The sequence below is a fragment of the Meriones unguiculatus genome, chromosome 1 (genome assembly GCF_030254825.1).
Source record: "Meriones unguiculatus strain TT.TT164.6M chromosome 1, Bangor_MerUng_6.1, whole genome shotgun sequence".
NCBI classification, from domain to species: domain Eukaryota; kingdom Metazoa; phylum Chordata; class Mammalia; order Rodentia; family Muridae; genus Meriones; species Meriones unguiculatus.
Genome location: NC_083349.1, coordinates 44,730,157 through 44,757,946, shown reverse-complemented (window position 1 = coordinate 44,757,946; position 27,790 = coordinate 44,730,157). Strand labels below are relative to the sequence as shown.

At 43.0% G+C, this 27,790-nt stretch overlaps 1 protein-coding gene across 2 annotated transcripts in view; it reads left to right on the top strand.

Annotated features, from left to right (window-relative positions):
- The window catches only part of Glis3 (GLIS family zinc finger 3), a 422,140-nt gene that overhangs the window by 341,851 nt on the left and 52,499 nt on the right, over nt 1-27,790 (top strand). For both annotated transcript variants that reach the window (XM_021634256.2, XM_060388073.1), the window contains one exon: nt 20,466-20,619. In XM_021634256.2, the coding sequence (XP_021489931.1) occupies nt 20,466-20,619 (154 nt within the window). The remainder of the gene's footprint in view (nt 1-20,465; nt 20,620-27,790) is intronic.

Here is a 27,790-nt window from a genome sequence, read left to right as displayed (position 1 = left end):
AGATTCAGAGAGGTTTCATGGCTGCACCAGGTACATTCGGAGCACAGGAGCCATCCCCATGCTGAGTTCTTCTGATCTCACACATAGTGTTCCTTTGATTTCTGCCATTCTCTCTGTGGCTGTTCTGATTGCTCAACGTGGACAGTTTGGCCCTTGCCATCAATGTCTTGGCACAGTGAAGACTTCCAGATGTGCCATGGTGGTCAGTGTCTACAGAAGGAGGTACAACCCTGTTTTGTAAGCATCTTCCCCAGAACTAAGTGTCTTTTTTGATGCCCAGGACAGCAGTGCTGTGCAGGTGGGCTATCCCAGTACTGTCCCCAAATGGGTGGCAGTCGGTGTGTTTCTATTTCAGGGCCCTTTCTCTCTGCCTTGTTTATTCATGCGGTCGGGTAAATAGGACTGCGATCTCCAGCACTCGGTTGTAGAATATGCTGAGACTCTGTAAGCGCTCTGTAGTTTCAAAAGTATGATGAAGTATTCCTCCTGTTGCCATGGTGGCCCCCTCTTTAACTGGGCCGTTCAGTAATTGGACCCTAGGGTGTAGGTAGATGATTTTGGTTGACAAGTTGATTCCGTGGACTGTAAACCCCATAGCCATGCCCCCAGACATTCACAGGCCTAAAAATGGCCTTGTAGATGGCAGGGGCTGCCGCTGGTTTTACCCTTGGTTTGAGGGACAGCCTGCTCTGTTGCAGTTTTCTGGCCATCCTCCCGCATCATAGACAATGTTCAGTTCCTTATTCACAATAGCAGTAGCCCCCTGTGCTCATTTTCTTGGGCCTGCTTCTCAAGGCCTTGTTCCTACAAGGTAGTGTTGAAGAGGGCTGTGCTTATAAAAGGAAATTCTGAGCTTAGGGAAGTTGAATTTTTCATGATGAATCTCTCTCTCTCTCTCTCTCTCTCTCTCTCTCTCTCTCTCTCTCTGTGTGTGATATGCATGTATATGCACATGTATGTAGGTTACAGACAACAACCATGGCTGTTGTTCTTCAGGTATATCAACATGGTGTTTTCCCAACATGTAAGTTTTCAAGTACAATATCGTGCTCTGTCTCCCAGTCCCCGAGATTGAGATTACAAGTGTGTGTCACCACACTTGTATAAAAACAACAAACATAGTTTATTACGGTCATATTCAGGTCCGTGCATTTACCAACGTCTTACCACTTCACATGTTCCTTTTTATTAGGAAAGGAACTGTCTTCAGGTTTTCCATAGCTCCCTGCCCACAAGAACATACAAACCTGAGAGAGCCCACGAGAATTGCCTCTTTCCAGTGGGTCCCTCTTATACATATTCAGGGGCAGCCTAACTGACCCAGCCCTAGCCAGGGCTGGAGGGATGTTTCAGCTATTGGGAACAGCAGCTCTCTTTGGAGAAGAACTGGGTTCTATGTCCAGCACCCATGTGAGAACTCAAAAACATCTTTAACTCCAGTTGTCCGGGATTTAGCGCCATCTGCTGGCCTCATTTGATATCAGACATACATACACATACACGCGGGCAGGCAAACCCAGTGAAAAGACAGCTATCAAATAGACATTAATAGGACTTGCATTGTATTTCACGCCCTCAGTTTTCTTTGGCCCTTTAAAGGAATGTAGGCATCGCATTCGAAATGGCATGTCAGTGGAGTGTGTGTGAATGCACTGCTCAGATAGGCTTATGGCTGCTTGCTTGGCAGTTCCACCCCTTCTTCAGCTTCCTTCCTAGGTTTCGGCCACACAGTCCTGCTCAGGCACACGTCTCCAGCAGCACGCTCTCATTGGTCCCACCTTTCGGCTCCGCTCCTGTGAGCTGCTGACACTGGAAACTACAGGGACATGGATGGAAAGCCAGGATATTTATGTTGGTTTGATTAAATTAACTGCGGCAGTAAAAACCTCAGCCCTTCATTTCCTGCCTGGTATTCGCAATTTAGAATGGCCACTCTGCCTTTACGTGCAGTTTTTCTGTTTACGCGGTGTTGCAACATTTGAGAAATTCCCAGAGACACTTAATCTTCCTTCAAACACTGGTTTATAAGCAAAGGACCAACTTATTATCACAGAGTTATTTCTCTGGGCCCCTGGTGAATAATTCTGAGTTTGCATTGTTCCTTTTTAGATTGTCGTTCTACCGCCTTTTAATTTGAGTTTCCCTCTTAACCTGCCAATAAAAAGACAATGAAAAAAAATAGATTTTTTTTTTTTAAAGAAAATTCTTTCAAGGGCTGTTGAACTTAGAAATACTTTCTTTATTGTTTTTCATGAAGTCTCATTTAAAATATTTTATTAATGCAAAGAGGCATGCATGGGGGCTAAGGACCAGTGAACAGTAACCATGGCAACCAAGAAGCCATTTGGGACATGGGAAAAAAAACTCAATGAAGAGTAAGTGTTTTAATCCTTAACTTTAATCCCTTTACTTCCTGTTCTCAAAATGAAATATAAATCAGGCCCCATGCAGCACTGTGATTTTTCTCTGAAAGGGATGTTGGCAAAAGAGGATTAGTAATGGACAGACATGTTTAAGGAGTTTAATCATACAATTTGTTGTAAAACTTTTGAGACCATGAGTGACCAGTTCCTTTGAGTGGCGTCAATGAGAACCAACAAAACATACTTTGAAACTGATTAGAGAATTGGCACAGGGGGACACCCCATTTCAGCTGTGGTAAAGACATAAGAGACTGAGGAATTTGTTGGGTTCCTGTAGGAGGGAGGGAGAAGCCTGGGGATGTCTCCCTGATAGAATAGAAAGATTCTTTTGATCTTCATGGGCTGAGGAAAAAATTCAGTTGCATGTATTCCACCTGCTACCATTTCTTGATTGCTATGGGAGTTCTTCAAGGGCCTGGATCGTCCATTGTCAGTAGACTTGGGGTTATGGCAAAAAGCTCAGACTTGAATTTCTTTGGACAGTAAAATAGCATCCTTAGAAGGATACTGTACTAGTTCTTGACTGTATCTTCCTACTTTAAAAATAAAATTGTACGTGTGCTTTCATGTGCATGTATACCATGACATGACATGACATGCATACGTGATTCAGAATTGGTTTTTGCCTTCCGTTATGTGTGGGTTCCAGGGACTGAACTCTGATAATCATGCTTGGCATGGCGGTGAGCACCCACACTGGAGGACTCACCGTCTCTGTCTTTACTTTTTTATTTTACTATTACCTTCTAAACTAAGACATGTTCTACTTATTTTCTGGTTAAAAGACAAACAGAAAAACAAAAATGCCTTCTATTTTCTTTCTTTTTACTTTTTTAAACTATGGCTCTGGCACTGACTGACAATGTTGGTTTTTTGACTCCCCAGTCTGCATTCCTTCATACATTGCAGGATTACTGGGGAAGAAAGGACAAGGTATCTTTTCACGGCATAATCCCTTCTTTCGACGTGTGTGTGTATGTGTGTGTATACATGTATTTGTGTGTGTGTATATATATATGTGTGTGTGTATATATATATATGAGTATGTCATGATATGTTTATTTCTGGCAGGCTGCAAGTTTTCTAGCGCAGTGGGCTCTTTGCAGAGATCTGAAGTAGTTACAACTTGAGCTAGCTTCCTGTGGTGTCCGAATGTGAAATTACTTCCAATAATAGCATCTTCCCAAGGGGCGGGGGTGCTGATAATTATGATAGACAAGAACACAAGGCCCGGAGCACTGGAGAGTGGAGTTAGACACAGCTGGCCGCTGAGTTTAAAGCTCCTTGTCGCCTCTGAAAACAAATCACATTCAGTGAAATCTTGCCAGAGCCAGGGCACCTGGGTGGGAAGGAGACTTGAATACTGTTCTCCGGAGTGGAGAACCTGTGTCAAGTCGCTGACCCTTGTGTCTGCCTTCCCTGTCCTCATTGGGACACCTTTCTAGCTGTCCTTCTGAGTAGGTGAGGCTCACGTTGCTAAGACGTTGATTCTGGGATTCTGTCCCTTGCCGTCCTCATTATCTTTCCCATCATTCCCTTGTCTTTAAAGTTTGTTTGTTTGTTTGTTTTGGAGAACAGATTGAGCTAATTGAAAGTGGTGGTTGAATGATAAGAACAGAAAGATAAAATGCTATGGCTTTCTCCCAGAGGAAAGTAGATTGAAGCCTCTTTGGCAGGGCCCTCACAGACTGGATGAAGCTCCCGGGGGAGTCTAGTCTCTTCCTGAGTTCCACCCCAAGGTTACTGCCTGTGTGAGGCCTCCTTTCAGATGGCTCAGAAAGAGCTGCATTTTACTAGTGCCCTAAAATGTTGTGAGATCAGTGCAATAGACATGGGCAGGGATGGTGGTACGGAGCCTGCCCAGCACACACGCATATTTTTTTAGCAAAAGGTGTGTATCTATTCACAGAAAGAACTTCATTGAAGCCCTGCCTTCAGCAGGCTCGTGGTGAGATAACTGGAGAATCTTAAAGGCCTACTATATGGTCTTAACTACCAGGGCGATGGCCCGGTCACTTACTCATAGTCAGATTATCAACTTGGTGGATTGTCGGAGAGGGGGCCTGGAATTTAGAGTTTATAGCTCTCCTGCCTTACGGTTCCTGTGTTCTGCTTTTCACACGTGTGTTAGACGATGAATCTTTAAAAGCAAGGAGGCAAATGAGCTTTGCTCCCAGCCCTTCCAGATGAGGGAGAGATAGGAAGCACATGTATAAATGTAATGATTTAGCATTTCCTGTTGGGAGGATTGCTCATTTGCACATTCTGCGAGTCAACATATAGCTTTAGAATATAGAATAGTAAAATCTGTCTAGTGAATTTAGATGATTTCACATGGAGAATATTATTTGGTGAAATTTGATGCGAATGAAAACTGACTAATGATGAGAATAAATTCCCCAAATATTTGGATTTCTATAAAGGTTAGTTTTTGTTAAGATTTCTATTGGTTATCTCCTAATTTATTCCCAATTGATTATTGGAGGGTGTGTGCACCGTCTTGCCCTCTTCTTCCCTTTGGGCTGTATAAACATGGGTTTAATCTGCCTTTAAAGCCTGCCCTAAAGAATAATTAACCCTTAACAGCCACTTATTGATTTGTTATCCACGCGCTGATTTGCATATTTGTTCCCCAACATTGTTCTAGAACAACATTTACATTTATAAAAATGTAATAGCACCAGTAGACTCTGCCTGTAGGAACTGTTTTGGCTTCCATGACGTTTAAGTGGAGAAATGACTACAGAATGGAAAGATCCAGAAAAGCTACAAGGGGGGAGAGACGTGGGACCTGACTTTGGAGCATATATATGCAGAGTAGGTGTGTAAAAACGAACAGAGAAAGGGACTGCACACGAGGAAAGCCTGTGGCTCGAAGAAAGCACGAGCCCCAAATGAGAATGAGCAGGATTATAAGAAAGAGCACCTTGGCCCTGACCCAGGTCATGAGACAGGAGGCAGCGTCAGGAGGGATAGCTGCTCGTTGGAGCACATGAGTCTGGGTGGTAGGTAATGTTTGGGAGGAAAAAGCACTAAGGGACTTATCAGTGCTTGGGAAATTTAATCTGACTGGAGTGTGGGAGAGATGGGGGAGCAGAAAGCAAGCGCTTTTCACCGAAATGACAGCCTTCAATTTTTAGAAGGAGGCATTTGAAAATTGCCCAAACACTCAGGCGCATTATAAATCAGCCTCGGATCCTTTGCAGCCATTCCCTTTTTATTACATGAAAGGAAGGGGAGAGGAACGCCCAAGATCCTAGGATCTTTGTAGTTACTCCCTCCGCACACTTCCTAAACTAGCTCAGGCAGGGGCTGTAGTCAGAAATCAATTCAAGGGAAGACAATACAGAGCTGGGAAGATGGACAGGGGAAGTAATTATTAGATAGCTGGCTGCTTTAATTAAGCTCCGAGAATGCTTGAACAGAAAGAAAACACTGCTCTTTCACAGAGGAAATAGAATGTGTGTGGCCACATTAGCGCAGCAAGCCGGTGCGGGGCGGGGGGTGGGAGAGCTATGGCGGAAGTAATCCCCACTTCTTGCATTGAGTCTTTGCAACTCTGCAGCCAGGCCCAAGAGCTGCAGGAGGATGTTGCAATAACAAATTCCATGTCAATACTTCCCTGTTTGTATAATAAAGAATCCAGCATTCTCAGCTCAGTGTCCTGTGTGTGAGATGAGCCTCATGGTGAAGCTTGACTTGGATCATAGGACATGCTTTGGATCGTGTCCATTTGTGAGTGAGTTTTTTGTTGTTGCCATTTCATTTAGAAAAATATTGACTCGGGAGGAAATGTATTTACAAATGTAGCGACTCAGGGAAGGGCCTGCAAGCTTCCTGCCTTTGTGATGGACACATCGATGTGAACCTCAGCTTTCCACCTCTGTGCAGGATAGGCGTAGATAGCAGCACAGGTTTTCATAAAATACAGTGCAGGTCAGTAATGCTAACATCCCTAGAATGTTCTGGAAAGGGTTTGTTAAGCAGATTTAGTTTCTAATACATTTCTTCATCCCCTCTAAGAGAGTGAAGAGTAGCTGCCTTCTCTGAGGTACACTCAGCCAGGGTCACATTAGTCCCCAGGAGTAGTGCTCACATCCTGATTGGACACTCACTGACCTTGGGATGGGTCTGAGGCTAAGACCCCACTGTTTGGAAACACGGGTATTTATTACAGCTACTGCTGCTGCATCTTAAGCAAAATCTATAACCGTGAATGATTCTGGTAGTTGTATGAAGGTTTCTTTCGTCACACTTTAATAATCCTTCAGAACTAGTGTCATCGCTCCCATGTACAGAGGAAAGCCCTGAACTCTTGTGAGGTCAAGTGTCTAGCCAAAGGTGGGCACAGCTCAGACCTGAACTTAGATTTGTTTGACCTAATGGTTCTATTATTTTTCATTGTCATGGTGCTACACTGTGGGAAAAGAAAAACTGATAAGCAGACAGACGAAAAAGATCCAAAAAACTAGATAAGGGAGAGGAAAAAACAGTAAGAATACATGTTAGTGATTTTTTACAGAATCTCACAGTAAATGCGAATGAAAATATATAATTAATTGAAATAGCAGTTTTTACATGTTAACACTGGTTATGTAGCATGGATTGGTGAAAGGGTTCTCTCTCTCTCTCTCTCTCTCTCTCTCTCTCTCTCTCTCTCTCTCTCTCTCTCTCTCTGTTACCCCTGGTAACAGGTTTGTAAATTGGGTCTTGGGCTGGTGGGCTAGCTCACTGGTCAAGGTACTCACCACCGAGCCTGGCTCTCTGTTTTGATTCAAGAGCTCCTATGATGGAAATAGCCTACTCCATGAAGTGGTCCTCTGACCTCCACAGGCATCCTGTGGCACATGCACACACAACACACAGGACAGATAAATGTACCTTAGGTTTTCTGACTGTTCGTATCTTATAAAAGACTAGTTTTATGAGCTATTGAAAAATCTTTTCACAGTTGTCAGACACTTAATAAGAAAGAATATAAAAGTTCAAACTGAGTCCAGCTCTGAGTCCAGACCTCACATTCTGGTCTATCATTGATACAATGGAATAAGGTTTATTTTAATGGCTGTTGATGGTAAAGTGTTGTTCATTGGGCAGAGGCTGTCCTTATAATTTGGTCTTAGTCAGAGATAAGTCATGATTGCTAGAGCCAGGAAATGTATTCTGCAAATGGCAGTGAAGGGGAGGGGGGGCAGCTGGTAGGCTGTTGAGTTAAATGAAACACAAGTCAAGCTTTATGGAGCTTTAGCAGGTTTGATTTCCAAAGAATGCTTAGAAATAAAGCCTGTCACACATAAGGAAAGGTCCAGAGTGTTTATTTGACACCTTGCTTACACTGTACCGGAAGCCCGGGAGAGGTTGGGATCTGTGTCAAAGTCTGCACCTCCTATCTCTTAGACCTAGCATGGCCTTAGGTAGAAGGAAATGACTTGAAAAGCCAAAGAATGAGTGAGCAGTGCATATCAGAACATGGCTTTTTAAGAGTGGTTGACTGTTCAGGCTATTTTAATAGAGGGAATAAACTGTGTAGGAAGTCAGGAACAGGATGCACATTGATTCCATTGAGGCTCTCCTAGTCAGACAGCCAACTCACTGTTCCTGCTCCGTATTAGCTGCACAGAAAGATCTAGTGTATATGCTATACGGAGGAGCCGGTACTGATGTTTAGTTTAGAAAGCGTTTTCTGTATCTATCTCCTTTAGTCGTGAAAGCTGGGCTAGCCTCACTTCTCCCAGAGGTACCTGCACCCATTGAATATGCCTCTGTGGAATCTCCCGGCCATTGGGCCATGGTTTGTTAAGCGAGAGCTCCTCCATTGCTGCCTTAAGGATTCATTGATCTTTATTTAAAAACAAATCATGTTCAGCCTGTAGAAAATGTATTAAGGGGCTGATGGACATTAAAGCTTGAGCATGGTCTCTGTCAGGGCTGAAACTCTGCCATGCTAAAGCATTTTGAAGTTTCTTAAGTACTGGAAGAACTATAAAAGCAGACTGTGGGGAAAGTCATTCTGTGTGGTCTGGGGGCTAAGGGAAGGAATAAACCTCGGTGAACAAATAATAATTGAGCTTTAAGGAGAATTCATTGGTTCCTTCTCTCTGCGCCCTCTCTCTTCCTCTCTCCTCTTACTAATGGTATTTAAGTTAGCTTACAAAGTAATGTGTTTTGTTGTGGCATTTGGGTGCACATGTACCAAATACTGCTGTAATTCATTCCCCTTACCCTTTCTAAGGCATGTTCCCTTCCTCTGACTGGTTCCCCATAAATGGTCCCTAGTTCTGCTTTCATTTCTGATACATTTCATTACCGTATTTTTCTCCTCCTTTAAGGTCAGTTCCTCTTCTCTCAGGATCCCCTTTCTACTTTCGTGACCTATGCATGTGTAAACACACACATTTATAATGAGTAGGTCTATTTATTACTGAAGGATGCTGTGTGGTAAGGAGGTAATTCGCTTATGTCAGAAGGATTTAGACAGAGGCCAAACTGACTGATGCCATGGGAGGAAGTTGTACTTTGCAACTTAGAACTGTAAATGGAAATTTAATGTCAGTTAAATCAAAGGGTCAGGTCCTTAGTTGTACTGGTCACATTTCAAGTGTCTGCAACTCACATGGTGCCAGTGAGACCATGTAGAATTTTTGGCTAATAGGAAGGATTATGAAACCCTAGGAGTATGTGCTCTGAAAGTCAGCGTTTCTGTGGACAGTTCCGGTCAACCAGTATTTAAACCAAATAACTTTTTTTGTGTGTGTGTGCATACTGGGAGTGTCTTCTCATGGCATTATTAAGATACATACCCAGTCATTTATTTGGTAGGTCCATCCATCAGTGATAGATACAATTTTGGGCCTTAATAATCATTGCCAACCAAAGCGTAGGCCACATACCTGGGCAGTCCTATCTCCTCTGGTGCCGTTTTCTACCATTTCACTCTTATATCTTTTTCTCCTTGCAAATTGGTCATTCCCAAAGGAAACAAATTTGATAGCAGATTGTTGGAAATTAATTACCTATGATACACAGAGCCACTTCATAAATGTCAGCACTGAGCAATCCCCTGGAGATGGAATTCTTACATTCAACTGAAAATTAATTGTAATTAATATAATAGGTTAATTCATTGTAATTATTTTTAAGCCTTTTGGCAATGAGTTAATTCCCTGAGATCCACATTGCTCAAAGTGTCATAAAGAATTCTTGATAAGAATGTCCTGGTAATAAACCTTAAGCCTCTAGGAAAAAAAAGAAAAAAGAAAAACCAACAAAATTATTTGTCTTTCCTTCTGGCTGGTTTTCTTCAGAAACATATTTTGGTGGCATTAGATTTCTGGAGAACAAAGGAGCTCTGGCAAGGTGATGCGTAAATATGCCTAGCTCAAGTGGACTCTGCTCACAGGAGAAAGAGAGCACAAAAAGCCTTTGATTGTGCCTGGTTTTCTTTGGAAGTATATCTGCTTCAGACTTACAGAATGCCTTTGCTCCTGGGATGAAATGTAATGGAACTGCAAATGACAAAATCTGGCCTTTTTCCCTGTCCTGATTATTTCCACTTGATTCACTTAATCTTGGATGATTATTCAATCATGTCTGAAGCAAACAAAAGAAATGACGGGAGTAGAATTCCTGTCCCATTCGAAGAACATAAAAACAAATACAAATCACTCCTGATGGGGCCTTGTGTTTATGTACTGGGAAGAGTCACTGTGTTGTGAGGGAAAGCAGCTCAAGTTCCCCTGCCCAGGAAGCTTGTCAAGCTGTGACGGGTGACTTCATTATTGAAGTTGAAAAACAGTTGTTTGAAACGAGTATTTCATAACGTGAGGCTGCACAGAAGCTCAAGAACCATTGTGTTTACTTGTACGGGGTAAATACAGAAAGTAAACCCTAAAGTGCCCCAGTGAAGATAGAATCTTCAACACTCAGTGGCTCACAGACAGGACACCCAGACTCAGAGTTGTCCCGTGTCATCCTACTATGTCCATGAGCCTGATGCCAAGTTTACAAGTGGCAGGATACAAGCAGCTCCCGCTAGTTGCTGAGAGCTAGACCGGGGCTCAAAATTTAAAACAAAACAAAACAGAAAACCCTTTCTTAAAGGCAGGGTATAGTTGCCCCTTGGATAATGAATGTATCAGTGACAGCTCAATTCCTCGGGATAGCCCTGTTATTTGTGGCTTTGTTTTAAATTTAGTCTTTTTTGTGCTTTCACTTACACACTATGGCCTAGAAGAACCCAACATCCAGCAGCCTTCCAGTTTCATCCTGTTAAAAGGTGAATGAGAACACCCCTCACCGCCTGTGCGGGGCCTGTGTTAAAGGCACAGTTTGGGTGATAGCAAAACAGTCAGCTTAGGGAGAGGCCCTTCGGACATGAGGGGAACCGGTGAGGCCCTGGTTCTGGCTGCTTCCTTTCTGCCGCCTGACTTAATTGGTCAGCCTTTTGTCTACCAGGGACTCCTGGTGGTATGTGACGCCCTCCCTGGGGACCTCAAACAATGGACTGCCATCTCCCTTTTTAGAAACAGTTGCCTTGATTCCTTAAGGGCCCCTATGGTAATAGAAAACTAGCTGTCACACTTATCCTTGATGTATGTGAAGAGCACATACAAAAGAGAAATGTAGCCACGTGTTCTTTCAGGTGCTTCTGATCAGCATTCCGGAATGCAGCGACACTGAGTTTTCCATGTTTTCTAAACTGGGTGCCCCAGAAGCATGCTGTGAGCCAAGGACTCACTCAAGTGACTCTCACACAATTTAGGAGAGAAGCAGGGAGGAAGCGAGGGGAAGGTCCTGATTCAGATGGCCTCCTCAGCCCCTCAGCCGTGAGGAAATGTGAAACACGACTTTAGTCTCAGGTTTCGTCCCTCCTGAAGGTGAAGAGGATGGTGGGCCTGTACTAGTTGCTGGCTGTGGTGGGACCAAGTACAGAAGCTGGGAGATGGTTACACCACGGCTGGGGATGGGGAGGGCATATTGCCAAGCACTGAAGTCCCAGAGAAATTGAGTGGATTGTCAGTAGTCTTCCCATGTTTAGTTTCATGTGAACTTTGGAAATCTTTCTATTTGGGGGTAAAGTAAGAGGTGATCTCATTGTGTATTTTTAACATCACACATCAGTAGAGATAGTCACTTCCTGTAGATAGAGTGTTGAGGCTCAAGCCACAAATCCAGTTGACAGACAGTGGCCGATCTTGCACAATGTAGATGACACACTGCTCTGTGCTGTTGGCTTAGGAAGCTTGGGGCAGACAGACGGTCAGCAAGACCTTTGCGGGGACTCCGTTGTGCAGACTTATAACAAGACACAAACCCCCATGTACAGCTCACTCACAGGTTTAAGGCTGGAAGATGCCACAGCTCTCTCTGTCTCCTGGATGCTTGGTATACGCTGGCCTGGTCAGGGGAAGTTTCGTTCCGAGGAACTATGAACTGGACCTTGACAGGAGGGTACTGCAAGAAGAGAGGATGCTGTGGCAGGCAGAGCGACAACACACTCCAGGAGGTGTCTGCTGACGGCAAACACGACAGCGAGGAGGCTGTGTCTGTCCAGGAAATGGGAAGGCCGAAGGATAGAGCCTGCCAACGGGATGACAATCCTGTCGTGGGGATTGTGTTACTGAAGTCTCCATAGAGAGTCACGTTTCTGAAATATGGGGTAGTAAGTGCTAGTTTAGGATCATTCATCTGAAATGGATGAGCTGGAGATGTGGTCCACTCTAAGTGGTCCAGGCACCTTGTGCTCCTGGAACCAGCCCCATACAGCCGCCTGCAGGTTCGCTCTGCCTGGTGTCCAGGAATCGCCCCAGTTAATGTCTCCAAACTGCTAATTTGTTTTCAGTGTGTCTGATCACTGTCTCTCCAGGCCAAAGCATAGGGGCCTGTATTAGGATTGATAAGGAGAGGTGATAGCTTATATGGAAGCATTATAAAGGGGATTTACAAGAATGGCTTACAACCAGTAGGAACTGAATCGTCTTAACAGTGTCCATTTGCATACCGGAGAAGCTGAGAACCCCACTGTTGCTCAGTCCATGAAATTGGATGCCTCAGTAGTCCCAACCTGTCACTGAAGACCTGGAAGTTTGCTGAAGAGCCGCTGAAGAGCCACTGAGCTTCATTCTACCTTGGAATTCAGAATCTGACGGTGACAGAGATAGATTCCTAAGCAAGATTTGCAAGTGCACTGCTCTCTCCTCAGACCTCTTCATTACTCTGTGCTTTGGTGGCAGGTGCCGCCCACTCTGAAGGAGAGTCTTAGCTCTTCAGGTAATTCTTCTGGGAAATGTCCTCACAGGCCTCCCTGGAAGCCTGCCACTTAGTTGATTTCCCACCAAATCTGGTCGATGGTCAAGATTAACCCCATCCCAGGACCTACCCTGGACTCCTCTTCCCCTCTTACACTCAGTATCACATCCAGCTTCACCTTCCAAATGAAGGCTGACCACTTTTCAGCACCTCTGACTGCAGCGAAATGCCATTTGGAGCAGTGTAACAGCCATTCCCTCAGCAGAGGCGTGTAACACCTGCTCCCTCAGCAGCGCTGCGTATCAGCTCTTCCCTCAGTGGCTCTGTTTTGCGCACAGTTACCACAGTGTTCACTGCACAAGGCGGACCTCTTGCCCTCCTGCTTGCCCTCCCCCGTTGCCTCCCCAAACAGGAAATCATATTTGTTTTTGTAGGCCTTACCCAGTGAAGCCTGCCATTTCTCGGGTCCTGTGCCACATACCCCTTCCTGCTCTAGCACACACTCCTTTCTTGTAGCTGTTTTCAGGCCTGTCAGCTGGATGCCTTTGTCATAGAACCTGTGGGCTCTCAAAAAAGAGACTCTAGATAGGAAAATGGAAGCTGAGCCAAGTTTCTAAGAACAAGATGGCAGAAAACACCTTACAGTACTAAGACAGAAGCTAAGACCAGGGTGAGGATTGCAAGGCCCTGCATGGCTGAGTCAAGACCCTGGACATTCTAAGACTTTTCCACTTCTCCCAAATACCCATGCCCACCTCCACTCGCATCTTTTCTTTATTTTCTCCCAGAGCACTTAACTACCTTCTCTACAATGTAGTTACAGTTATTTGTTAACCTCCTAATCTAGAATTTATTATTTGTTAACCTCCTAATCTAGAATGCAAACCCTTCAATGAAAGTCCTTGTTCTGACAGTTGCTGCATTTGAAGCACCTAAAATGGCACCTGGCTTTATGGTTGAGGCCAAAGAAAGGTCTGCCTAATGAAGGAGAAGGCTACAGGAAGGCGATGTTCTAGAACCCGAGTTTTCTTCTGAGGGCAATGGAGACAGCAGTTCCAGGCGGACGGTTTACATTTTCCATTCAACACAGCAGCCCTTTCAAAGAGAAGAATTAATGATCAGTGGCCTCGGATCCCTCCTTTATCCAAAAAGGGCATGGAAGACTTTGTGGAGTCAGATATTTGCTTTTTCCAGAGAACAGCGTTAAGCCTTGTAGAAAATTTTAATTTTTCATTCATTTAAGAGAATATAAATCTAAACTATTTTTAAGACCTGAACCCCATGCAGCCATTTATCTTTGTGAATTTTGCAGAGAGGCAGATACATAGGTGGGGAACTTAAGAATCTCTTTATGATAATTAGTACTTAGGGCGCTGGAATTGATGATTACTTTCCACTGGAGATAACACCAAGCTTTTAAAGTCCAAAGGTCTCGAGGAGGCTTCTCATAAATCTGTCAAGGTGTTTCCTAAGATGAAGAGCACAGGGGTGCCTCCCCCTTCCATGCTGGTTGAACTTACTTTCATAGCATGTGCCTATCCAGTGACTGGAAAGAGTTTTGCATCTTTTGTCTTTTTCTTCTCATTCCTTGGACTTTCCTGAAACCTGCTAATTAGAGGTCTGAAGCTTGTGGTTCAATGAAAAAAAATACACGTTTTTAAATCATAGCTAATCAGAGAAGATACAGTGATTTTAACTTCTACAGGGAAGGAATAGTGTATTTTTCTCAGGCTTTGTCTCCACAGTACATTTCCTGACTCCATAGCCAGAAAATTTCTAGCTCTGCTCATTAGGATTCATAGAGACCAGCAATTCTTCAAGGGTCACCCCTGGGCCCTGGAGCGCCATCCCTACCTGAGGACTTGGGAATGCCCTGCGGGAGTTTGTGACATGTGCCAAGCCAGAGAAGTACATTCATCAATGACCCTGACTTAATTAAGCTGTGCCCTGTCTCTTTTTCATATATTCCTAGCAGCTAAGATGTTGTCTAGATAAACATTGGGAAGTTATTTTTTTATGAATACTTGAATCTTTCATTCCCAACTAAAACTGTATCAGATTGAAAGACGCCCCTCCAAGAAATTCGACTTAAGTCTTTTGCCTCTCTCATTTCAACCTGGAGGAGCCTTTCCTAGTCTGTTGATCTGGGATGGATACACAGCTTTGTCTCAGAACTCACCATTCACATGTAACTCTCCTCTGGAAATTCTGCATAAGGTTCTAAGGCTTGTTTAATTTAAGAAGCACTGTTTAGAACCATGCCTAATCCTAGAGAAAACTAAATTAACTCTCACCACAAAGTCGTATGGAATCACGCTGCTGGAAAACATGAGCGCCCGTTGAAGCTGAGGGAGAGTGCCTTGTGTTTGATGCCAGGATTACCATGGCCATGAAATTCCTTGGAACGCTCTCACTGGTACTGATAACTGGAAACCCCTAGAGTGGTGGGTAATGGAAAGCAGAGAGTGTTCATTTTGCCCTTAGAACATGTGCACCCCAGATCACACTTTTAATGATGGGAGATAAATTAAAAATGATGACCAGAACTTACTCTAAGCCTTGATTTTTTTTTCCAGTTTGTCTTAAGCAGCGTGTGTTTAGGCTCACCGGAGAATAACAGACATGTCCTCCGAAGGCCCTGAGAGGCCTAGACATTCACAAAGACAATCCTGGTCAGAAAGTTCAGTGTGCCAGCTGAGGAAGCTGTGGTGAGCTCACTGCCGTGTGCGCTAAACGCTCCTGCTCTGGGTCCCAGCTCCCTGTGCTGTTTTCATGTTCTTATCTAAGGTCCGGGCTATAGGTTCGATCTCACATGAGATCTAAGATGTTTCATTTTTGCATGTATACAGTGTGTGTTTGTACTTGTGTCTATCCTTATTTTTTCATTGCTATAAAAAAAAAATAACCTGAGGCAGCGCACCTTATAAGAAATGAGGTTTCTGTAGCTCCCTGTTTTTGAAGTCTTAAAGTTCAAACACCGAGGTGGCCAACTAAGGGCCCCCTGGGCTCCTGCGTGGTACATGGTGGCATAGTGGGAGCACATGATAAAACATAGACAAAGTCCAGAGAGTGATTCGGGGGTCATTTTCTTGAGAATTAACTTGGGGTCCCAGCGGATCTACCTGAACCCTTTCTGGGGGCAGTGCCATTCATGGCCTAACCAACTCCTATAAGGCTCCACCTTTGAACGGTCCCCCCAGCGCTTCTCCTTTTCACACCAGGAACAAGCCGGATTCTGTCCGCGGCAGTGCTCATGTGTGTTCACAGGGCGGTTCATTGTCTTCATCACTGTTCTGTGATCTTTATCAGCCAGCATTACAGATGGGAAAGCCGCAGTGTAGAGAAGTTGCCAGTTTTCCTGGTGTAAATGTTTCACCGTGACCAGTTTGAAGCTATCTGTCTGACATCATCGCAAGGACCATGAAAAAGAGGCGCGCACACAGACGCTCCTAAATTGTTGTGTTGGTTCTGCTGCGCTGTTAGAATGTGGAGTATTTGCAAGACAGGAAAAGACTGCCAAAAGTAGAATATTAAATTCATAATGTTTGTGGTTAAGAGCAAAACACATTTATTCATGAATTTATTTTTAAGTATGTGAGTGTTCTATCTGATGTACACCCGCATGCCAGAAAAGGGATCCCATTTTACATGGTTGTGAGCCACCATGTGGTTCCTGGGACTTGAACTCAGGACCTCTGGAAGAACAGACAGTGCTCTTAACTGCTGAGCCACCTCTCCAGCCCCCAAGCACAATTTTAATACAGCGTTACATTCCCATTTCATTTTGTCTGGGTTGCATGTTATTATTAGCATTTTTGTCTATAAATTTTTGATTTGCCATCATCTTTATAAACACAGTATTTCAGTGATTTAATGAGTGATTTTTCTTAGTTGTCCTAATTGTCTATGTTTAAGAGTGTTTTCCAATGTTTGGTATTGCTATAAATCATGTAGTATGTCATTAGGAGAATGTATGTACTTTTTGCTCTCTATTGTTCTTCATACTTCTGGATATTTTCTTAGGACAGATTCAAGAATCAAAATATTTTGATTATAGGTCTTAAAAACTATTCTCTGAAGCCCCTCTAGAAATTTTTTACCAAAATACACTAACCTACTAATAAATTTATGAATTTCTACCTGTCAGATCATTACCACAGATTCTTCTGTAAAGGTTTTGGTGATTTGGCAAATTATTGTTAATATTTATTCATTTGTCTCATGAATGTTTTGTCTGTATGTGTATTCCTGTACCACGTGTGTACTTGGTGCTCACAGAGGTCAGAAGAGGGCATCAGGTCCCTTGTGACTGGAGTTACAGTTGGCTGTGAATGACCATGTCGGTGCTGGGAACTGAACCCAGGTCCTTCGCATGAGTCACAAGTGTGCTTAGCCACAGAGCCATCTCTCCAGACCCTGATAAATCAGTATTAAAATTTTTCTTGGCAAGTGCAGTGAATTTTTAACATACTTCTTTTATTAGAAAATAAAATACTTTAAAAAGCTGTACTGCATTTATGAAGACATTTCCAAAATTTATTGGGTTTTTTGAGGTTATAATTATATATATCCCTTCCTCTTTACTTTTCCTCCTCCCAAACTTTTCTTGTCCATTTTTAAATTCATGGCCTCTTTTTTTTTCATTAATTGCTGTTACAGGCACATCATACATACAGAATCCTAAATGTACTCTGCTCGGTCTGTATAAGGTTACTTGTATACATGTTTTCAGGGCCGACCGTTTGTTACTGGATACCAATAACAGTAGTGCGCTCTTCCCTGGGTAAGACGGCTTCTCCCACTCTTCACATTCCTTAGTTGCCTGTTAGTTCTCTGTGTAGGGTTGAGGCCTCAGGGGATTTCTCCCATCCCCTTTGGCATGTCTGTTGCTGTTGTCCTTGTTTGGCTCATGTTTAGGCAGTCATGTTGGTGAGACTTGATGGAGATAGCATCTTATTTTAATAGAAAACAGTCTCACCGCAAACTCCCTGATCCTGGCAATCTTTCCGCCCCCTCTTCTGCAGTGTTTCCTGAGCCTTAGTTGTGGAAGGGTTTTAGAAATGTATTGGGAAATGTAATTGAGACTGTGCTTTACAGCTCTGCATTTTGATTGGTTATGGTTTTCTGTAATGGTCTCCGTCTATTGTAAAGAGAAGTGTCTTCGCTGAGACATGAAGATTACACTTAGATGTAGGTATAGAGACAAATGTTTAGGTTGTTGTTAGGGATTACGTTGTTTTAGTAGAGTGATGGTTGGAGGGTCTCCTCCAACATCTTTTATGACTTCACTAGCCCGAGTAGTTGGCTCGGTTTCCAGTCCCAGACATTCTATCCCTTTCTGTTGAGTGAGCTTAAGTCCCGTCAGAGAGCTCTTGGTGGACACCAGTGTACCCCAAGGGTTGTCCTGCTGTACAGATGTTATACGGGCATAATCATTTTTAAAAATTTGAGAAGTTCATAAGTGGGCACTATATTGGCATCATTTCCACACCCCAGCTGCTCACACGTCTCCTTCACCTGGCCCCTTGAATTTATGGCCTCCAGTTCTGTAAGTTATTGTTCTATATGCATTACCATACCATTCTTAGTTCTCCTTTTAAGCCTGCTCTCCGGGTGAAGAAGCAAGCCCCAGTTTACAAGTTTCCCTTGTCAAGACTTTGTACACTCTTCACCCCTGCCCCCGTTATACCCTGTGTTCCCTGGGCTTCAGGCTTCCTCTGTGCCAGCCTTACCTTCCACAGGTCATTGGACATGGAGCAAGGCAAACTGGCTCCCCCAGCCTCTAGCTTTCACCTTGTTGGGGGCACCTTGCTTTACTACTCCCTAGGCTGTTACCTGCTTTAACCCCAAGACACGTTCCCTGATTATTATCTCAGACTAGCCCACAAACGCGTCCCTCTCTACAACTCTTCCTCTGGTATTTAGCATTGTCTCATTCCCCATACATTTTAGTTGTTCATCATCTTCCTTTCAAAGAGCCAAAGTTCTATAAGGACAATGGAGACTCCTAGGCCAAGAGGGCTATGTGGCATTTGTCAGAGCAGTAAGAACACTCTGGCCCTGTATCCAAAGGCCTAATGTTACCTTTAATAAAAGACTGCTTATACACAGCTTTTAAATATTGAAGGTAACCATTTGTAATGTTTGTAAGAAATGAATTTTTAAATTGTTAAATACTATGTTGTAACACAGGTTAATATTTTTAAGTCGCCAAATGTTCCATTGTAATTTTTCATTCGAGTTATATTTACAAAATGTGTGTTTGTAAAGGTATTGGGGATGTGGATGGCTCTGTTCAAACACCGATTGCTCTGCAATTACAGAGGACTTTAGTTCAACCCCTAGCAGCCACGTAAAAAGTCAGGTGTGATGGTACACACTTGTGATCCTATCCTGGAGAAGTGGAGACAGGAAGATTCCTGGGACTCACCGGTCGGCCAGTCCCGTCCAATTGGTGAACTCCAAGCCAATGAGCCCCCTTTCAGCAGAGGCAGGCAGTATCCTGAGGACACCAAGGATTTTCTCTAGCCTGCTCACATTCACAAACAGAGTTAGACACGCTCAGAGATAGACACTCACTCACATCCAGATGCAAACACATAGAAACATACATATATTCACATAGACACACAGATGCACACACACACACATTTACACACAGACACACAGACATGCACAGGTAAATGCACACATAGATACGTGCACAGACACACAGATACGGACACACATACGTGCACATTCACAGCCAGACACAAACATAGGTACATGCACACACACAGATAGACACACATTCACACCCATACAGACACATGGATACACATGCACAGATGCTCATACACATATACACACATTCACAAACAGAGACACACAGATACACACACACTCACATCCAGACACAAACATGTAGATACACACACAGACGCACAGATGCTCACACACACATACACACATTCACACCCAGAAACAAACACATAGAAACATGCAACAGTCACACCCAAACACACAAAAATATACATGCAGAGATAAACACATTGACATTTACAGAGACACAGATGCACACTTACCTATATACACATACATGTATATACACACATGAACACTTGTACAAATGAACAGCCACATGTAATAAAATGACTCAGGTTAAGTTTTAACTTACATTGCATTTTAACTCCGCTTTGTTTTGTTTTTTTTTTACATGTGACTCATACATAAAATTGACTTTTGTTCTGTGTGACTAAAAAACATGTAAGTTCCTGTTTTTGTCATGTAAAAAAGTACTGGGTTTTGTTGTTGTTATTGTTCATGGCTTCATTTACTCATCCTCTATATTTAAATCCTAGCTTGAGTCAGTCCCCTTCATGTAAAATTTCTAAGTGTCAAATCTCGGTAGAGATACCTGATTTTTCTTCCGTCTCTGTTCTTAAAGGTACTTTCCAGAGTGGACAAAGTCTACTTGAGCTTGTTTCTGTCATCACAATTACTTCCAATTCGATACTGAGTGAGCAAATCAGTGGGTGGATAGTAGGAAGCTAGGTCCCCAGAAGTGACCTCCTCAGTCTGAGGGGCTTGGACCTCCCTGCAGCCGCATGCTTCCTGAAGCACCTGCCAGGTGTTCTAGGGCCGGAGAGATCTGACCCTTCTGTTGGCACTGCATTACACTCATGCCTCTCTCTTCCTGGATGCTTGATAAATATTTGTGGACTGAATCGCATCAACCCAGGGGGTGTGAAGCCTTTCCAGGCAGGGGTTCTAAGGACCAGCTCTCTCCATGTCTTTCTCTTTTTCTCCTTTCAGCTACGGTCTAGCACTGAGCTCCATCCGGATCTCCTCACAGACTGCCTGGCAGTGCAGCCCCTGCAGCCAGCCGCTTCCCCCAGAGATGCTGCCGCCACCGATGGCACTGTGGGACACTCCCCGGGGCCAGGGCCTGGACCTGAGCTCTATCCAGGTAAGAAATGAGCTAGTCTAGTTCACCCGAGAACGTGCCCATGATCACCTACACTTGACCTCTGCAGTTGTTCTCCTGCCAGGTAGCGAAGCGGTGCTTGTTTTTCCTCAAAAAAAAAAAAAAAAAAAAAAAAAAAAAGTCAATTGACACATTAATTCATCTAGTTCTGGGCTTCTGTCACAAGTCTGGTGAACACACCTCTCCCAGGAAACTTAAACTTATTGATTTAGCCTCAAAGGAAATGGTTAGCCCTGAAGCAGGCAGCAGACAACATGTGGGTTCTAACTGGAACAGTCGTTATCATTTTAAAGGGAAGCCCCAGATTGCTACAAAAACATTTCACAGTAGTAAACCAACTTGTAAGAATATCTGTTAATGTCCCTCAATCAAAGGGGAAGAAAAGGAGGACACTGTTGATCTCCTTTCTACATGGGTTTGAATCATGAGTGACCCTGTGTTCAGACAATTTCAGGTTGCAACCAAAAAAGGAAAGACTAGTCTAATCCTATAAGAGAGCTCATTGTTTTTCTTTAATTGCCTTAGCTTGCAGTTTGGGTGCATTTTGAGTCTCTAGGATGGTGGGGAACTTGAGCAAGCATAGTTAGTCTTATTACCTTCCTCACAGAATGCTCTCACTACAAGCCATCTGAAAGTAGCACCAGCACCACATTCCAGACAATGAGACCTTTCCATTTTCAGTGACTTGCAAATCTCACTCCCATCTGCATCTGTAGCCAGGTTGGCAGCATGTTTTTTGTTTGTTTTTTTTTCCCCAAGAATTACTAATAAGCCATAAAGAATGAAGAATTTAGTGATGCATTACATTGGAATAGGAGAAAGATGTGCTTGTGTAGCTTTTTAAGCTTAACATTTCTTATGGTGATCCAATGCAGAAGAAAAGGCCATTAAGCAGTCATTTCAAGAGCATCAGTCCTCAAGACATTCTTAATCGCAGTGTGCCAGCTTGGGGACTTACCGTTTGAAACAACATAAGTTTATCTTTTCTAGATCCTGAGAGATAGATTAAAAACTTACTTGAAGGGCTGACCAATTCTTGAAGACTTGCATAGATACATCATCAGTTATATATGGCTGCTGCATAACACTACCAACACATACTACAAAACTAAAGAAATACTCAGCATCCTTAGTCATCAGGGAAATGCAAATCAAAACAACCCTGAGATTTCACCTTACACCCATCAGAATGGCTAAGATCAAAAACTCCAGTGACAACAGGTGCTGGAGAGGATGTGAGAAAGGGGAACCCTCCTCTATTGCTGGTAATAATGTAAACTTGTACAACCACTTTAGAAATAAATCTGGCGCTTTCTCAGACAATTAGGAATAGTACTTCCCCAAGATCCAGCTATACCAGTCCTAGGCATATATCCAAAAGATGCTCAAGTATACAACAAGGGCATTTGCTCAGCCATGTTCATAGCAGCTTTATTCATAATAGCCAGAACCTGGAAACAACCCCCGGATGTCCCTCAGTTGAGGAATGGATACAGAAATCGTGATACATTTACACAATGGAATACTACTCAGCAATTAAAAACAAGAAAATCATGAAATTTGCAGACAAGTGGTGGGAACTAGAAAAGATCATCCTGAATGAGGCATTCCAGAAGCAGAAAGACACACATGGTATATACTCATTTATAAGTGGATATTAGACATATAAAATAGGATAAACATACTAAAAATCTGTTCACCTAAAGAAGCTAAGCAAGGAGGACCCAGGGTAAGATGATCAATCCTCATTAAGAAAGGCAAATTGGATAGATATCAGAGAGGGTGAAAACAAGGAACAAGACAGGAGTCTACCACAGAGGGCCTCTGAAAGACTGTGCCCAGCGCTGCACAGAGTAGCTGTTTGTTGCCTTTACGTTCTGTTAACAAAAATAAGGAAGATGGAGTAAGTCAAGAAAATGCCTCCCTAATGATTATCAGATATATATGCCTTTAGTTGCCAGCTGAATGATTTAGCACAAAAATATTTTTATGGAAACTTGCTGTGTGCTGTTGGATGCATGTGGGTGTAGGAGAGGAAGCCGTTCAGTGTGGCATGGAGCACCATCACCCCTGGGGCATCACAAGGTTCAGGACTCAGAAGGATGCTCAGCTTGGCATTAAGATGAGCAGGGAAGGTGGCAGCTCTGATACACAGGAATCCTGCATATCCTGAAGTATCTCCTTGCTTTGTTAAAGCAGACTTCTCAGATTGATAAACAGTGGCTGATTGGAATGGATTGCCTGAAAAGACGTTCATTTTTGCAGGAGAAAATAGTGTTTCAGGTTAAAAGGATGAAATAAAGTTGAGAGCGTGCTGAGGATGAATTTGAATTGTGGTGTTTACTTTTTCACTGTTGGAAAATCCCTGGGCTCTCCAGGCCTGCTGCTGTGTGCGCCCCAGAGACAGGGGCAGTGGTGAAAAGCCTTGAGAATAGATCACTTCCTTTTATTTATTTATTTATTTATTTATTTATTTATTTTTATTTTTATTTTTATTTTATTTTATTTTTTTTTCAGAGACTATGCCCTAGGTCATGGCCCAGGTCAATATGGAAATTCCAGGTGATTTACTGAGGACCAGGGAGACTGTTTCACAGTAGATCAAAGTGTGACTACTACTTTCCAGCTTTAGGACCAACATAAATCTGAGCCCCTATAATGAACTAATGAAGTAGTCAAGTCTAAATTTAGAGAGTATACAGCAGCATGGACCAACTGGCCCAGAGTCTGATCTTGGCAGAAGGTCCACAAACACTAAATAAGGATGGCCTAGGCAAATGATCTGTTCCATGTCTGGCCATAAAAGTGATGGCTCCCTCCAAACCACAGCTGCAACTATGGACTCAGTGCGGGGTGACCTTAGTGAGCCTGTGATCTCTGTCATGAAGATTTGGTGCTAGCCATTAGAATCATCTATCAGAAACCCAAATCCTTGGGAGTTGCTTAGAACTGCTGATCAGCTGGGGCTAAAGCTACATGTGAAGGGCTGTCAGGTGACCTCACAGGAAATGAGGTCTGCTTGCATCCTTGCTTACCCTCCTCCGTGCAGGTGATGCTCCGGATGGTACAGGCTTCTGATGGATATGGTTGAAATATTCGAGTCCCACAGAAACTACCTCGAAGTGGAGAACAACGCAGAAACCAGAGAGATCTGAGGAGACATTATTAGAGAATGAGGGGATTTTGTCAGCACTGATTCTGTTGGGTTATAACGTAATCCTCACGTTTAGAGCTAGTTAGTCCTGTTGAACTATTTAAATTTTAGTGTAACTCCAAGTTTTTCTGGAGGAAAAAGGTTCTTTTTATGATACCATATAAAAGCATAAGAAAAAGGAAAATAAAATTTTCTTTATAAAGTTTTATATTGCCATTAGCTCTCCTGCTTCTAATTACTGGGAGAAGGGAACTTTTCTTCTGCAGTAAATTCAGTTTTTGTAACAGATATCACTGTGTTAACATGGTTTATGAATAGTGTTTCATTTTAGTGTAATCTCATGTTATATGTTTTAATATACTTTCTACATTCCTAAATTGAGTATATTTGCTGTCTTTGGACAGCTTCTTAGAAAGTTGTAAATGTTAGACATAATTTTCTGTAAAACAGCTTCCCGTGGTCTCTTCTCAAAAACTGCTTATTAATTGTGGGGGGAGGTCATTAGTGAGCTCTAAACTGACACACAAATTTCCCAGTAGATTAAACTTTACTGGAGAGATCTGTAAAGGATGAACATAACCTACATTAAAATCTTCAGAAAACACAGAGCATTGCAGAACACATAAGTAAATCTTGTATTATCTTCAGAAGCACTGTTTCACTTGGAATTTACAAAAGGGAGAAAGCAACCGAGAAACCTTGGAATTGCAGCGGACAGACAGAAATGGAGACAAAAGGAATATGAGGGAGAGGTGCTTTTGTGATGGCGTCTTGAGCTGTCGTCAGAGTCTGTGTCACTTTAGAGTAGTGGTTCTCAACCTGAGGGTGTAACTCCTTCGGAGGTCAACAGACTCTTTCATAGGTACCATGTACCAGATATTTACATTACAATTCATAAAAGTAACAAAATCACAGTTACGAAGTAGCAATGAAACCAGTTTTGTGGTTGGGGTCACCATGACATGAGGAACTGTATTAAAGAGTCACAGTGTTAGGAAGGTTGAGGACCACTGCTCTAGAGCATCCATTGACCATTATCCATCAACTTAAACTGAAGTCGCCGACTATAGGAGCAAACCCCATGACTTCCTCTGTGGGCATTAATGTCCCTAACATACAGTGTAGTCCTCCCTACCCCTGAGCCAGTCCAACAGATGGCCTCGTGAAAATGCAGTTGTCTGAGCCCACCCATGGAATTTCCAACTCAGTAGTTCTAAACAAACCCAAAGATTTGAATCTCTGCCAAATTATTCGAACAGGTTCCCAGGTGCAGTTCATCCAGGCAGCTCACTTTGCAGTCCACCGTTTTGACTCGCACTATGTGGGTATGTGACTTCTGTCAAAAACCCAATTTGTAGAGGTCAGTTAGAGTGTGAGTCACATACGCCATGCACATCTGTGTTCGCAGTGTAGAAACCTACAGAAGACTCACTTGACTTTTCTTTTTGTTTCATTTTTTTCTTTTTGGTATTTTTTAAAATTGAGAATAGCCTTCATTATGCACACTCCATTAAAGCAAATTAACATGTTTTTTCCCAGGCAGCACAGGTCACACTGACGTGCGTAAAGCTGTTACAGCCGTCCCTGCCTTTATGTGTTTGCAAACTGCTAATTTCGGTGCTTTGGCTTTCCTTGTCTGTGTATTCCCTTGTACTTGTGCTGTTTTTTCACCCAAGATGAGGCTGAATCACTCAGTTTTCCAACATGCACAAGTTTTTGTTATAAAAACATTTTTTTTAATATGAGCAAGCAGTTCAGTCCATAATAGCTAGAAATTACAAAAAGCTCAAATGTCTGTCAATACAAAGTGTATGTATTGCTTCCTTTTGAATAGCTGTCATCAGAATATCTGTGAGAGGACAGGAGAAAGGATGTATCTCGGCTCACAGTTTCAGAGGATTCAATACATAGCTGCTTGGGTCTGTGTGCTGGAGCAGATCGTGACAGTGAGAGTGGAGCAGGTGAAGGAGAAGGCTGCTCGGCAGGGTGCGGGCACAGCTGGGATCACAGTCGACAGAGCAGAGTCTGGGCATGACGGGAAACCAGGGTTGAGCTTCAGGCTAAGGGGATCTGGCTTATCATGTCTGCCTTCTTTTCTGTCTCTATCTATTATCTACTTGTCTTCTGTCTATCATCTGGCCTGTATCTATTTATGTACCATCCAGCTATCTGTCTATCATCTATCTATCATCCATCTATTCATCATCTGTCTGTCTGTCTGTCTCTATCTATCTCTCTAGCTGTCTGTCACCTGCAGGCTTTGGACTCCATAGTTGAGTCTAATTCTAGTGTTTCTGTGAATACCTAATCATATTCTAAGAGCGACAGGCTTTGTGCCACTGGATGCTGTCCTCTGAAAGTGTACAGGGAGTCATCACTTCCACCTTGTAGGACAAAACAGCTGCAGAAAGTAACTAGTCACTATTAAAAGGGTCAAGCTACATCAGCCTGCATTGGAATTTGTTCCCCAGGCTGGTTCATACCAAACATTTTGATATTTCTCCCCTCCCCCTTTCTTTTTTAAGATAATGTCTTCCTGTGTAATTCTGGCTGCCTTGGAATTCACTATTAGACCAGATGGGCACTGAACTTACAGCAATCCTCCTGCCTCTGCCTCATCAGTTTTGATATTTCAGGTGTATATCGTCAGGCCTGGCTTTACACCAAGCATGTCTAAGAACTGGATATCCTGCATGAGAAGTGCATTGCACCTGCTGGCCAGTGCCAACAGAAGAGAAGGGTCCTCAGATCCACTGTGCTTTGTGTTTTCAGGCAGTTTGGAGTTCTGTCTATACAAACCGTATGAGGGGGAAGTAGTTTTTGTTTCCCTTTTAAAGTCATACCTGTGTCATTACTGACCATGTCTCTGAAGCCAGTCTGCTCAAGCACAGCATTTACAAATGAAAACACTTCCTTGCCTCCAGCTGAGACTTCCCCTTACTGAGATCAGTCTCTGGACCTGATGACATTAAGAGTTCTTAGGAGGTAGTAAGTGCTTAACATCTCTTAGTGCCAAGTATTGTTGTATTCAGATACCAGGAAACACATATTACAGTTCTGAACAAAAGCACAGGGAACAGGTGCTACAAAATTACCTGCCATCCTCATTCATTTCTTTAGAAATGTGAGGGGAAAGTCTAAAAAAAAATTTAAAAATTTAATCTGCATCATTTATTAGAATAAAAGAAAACTAAAATAGAGTTTTTAAAATTTTATATCCCGGTACTTTGCCTAAAATCTCATGTTGTGCTTTTAATGTAGGAACGTGGCCACTGTGGTGTTCTAAAGAGAAGCAGCCTGTGACCAGCAACTCATTACCTAGGGTACAGTAGCCCCAAACTCACAATGTCAAAATTAGTTTTTGATGGTTACTAGGGTTTGAATACAAAAATAGTGCTTTGGTTGTTTTTTGTTTGTTTTCATTTTGAAGACCGTGTGTCATATAGCAAAGATTGTGGAACTAAATCTAAAGCCCCATCCTGGCTCTCTGTCTGCTGGGTATAGTGTTTAGAGAATTCGGCTTTCCTTTTGTAGATAGGTGGTAGGGCGAATCCCCATCCCTTAGGGCTGTTGTGAGAAAGAAATGCATGAGAGAATGCATGTGCTCACTGGCAACTTGCAAGTTCTCGGTGACTCTCCTTCCTTCCTTCCTTTTCTCCTTTTCCTCCTTTCCTTTCCTCCTTTTCCTTCCTTCTCTCTCTTTTCTTTCTTCCTTCTGTCCTTCCTTCCTTTTTCTCCCCTTCTTTCCTTTTTTCCTCCATGCCTCCCTTCCTTCTTCTCCATCCATCCCTTTCTCCCTCCTTTCATGAATCTGCTTTTTTTCTCCCTTTCTCTCTTCCTCCATTTATTTATCCCTCCTTTCTTCTCTTCATTCATATCTCACTCTTATTTTTCCTTCTCTCCCTTCCTTTTTGCTTAAAAGGATAAAGAGCTGTTTATAAGCCATGCTGGCCTCTGTGACAGACAGGGGCATCCCTCTGTCCTCTCTGTATCCTATGC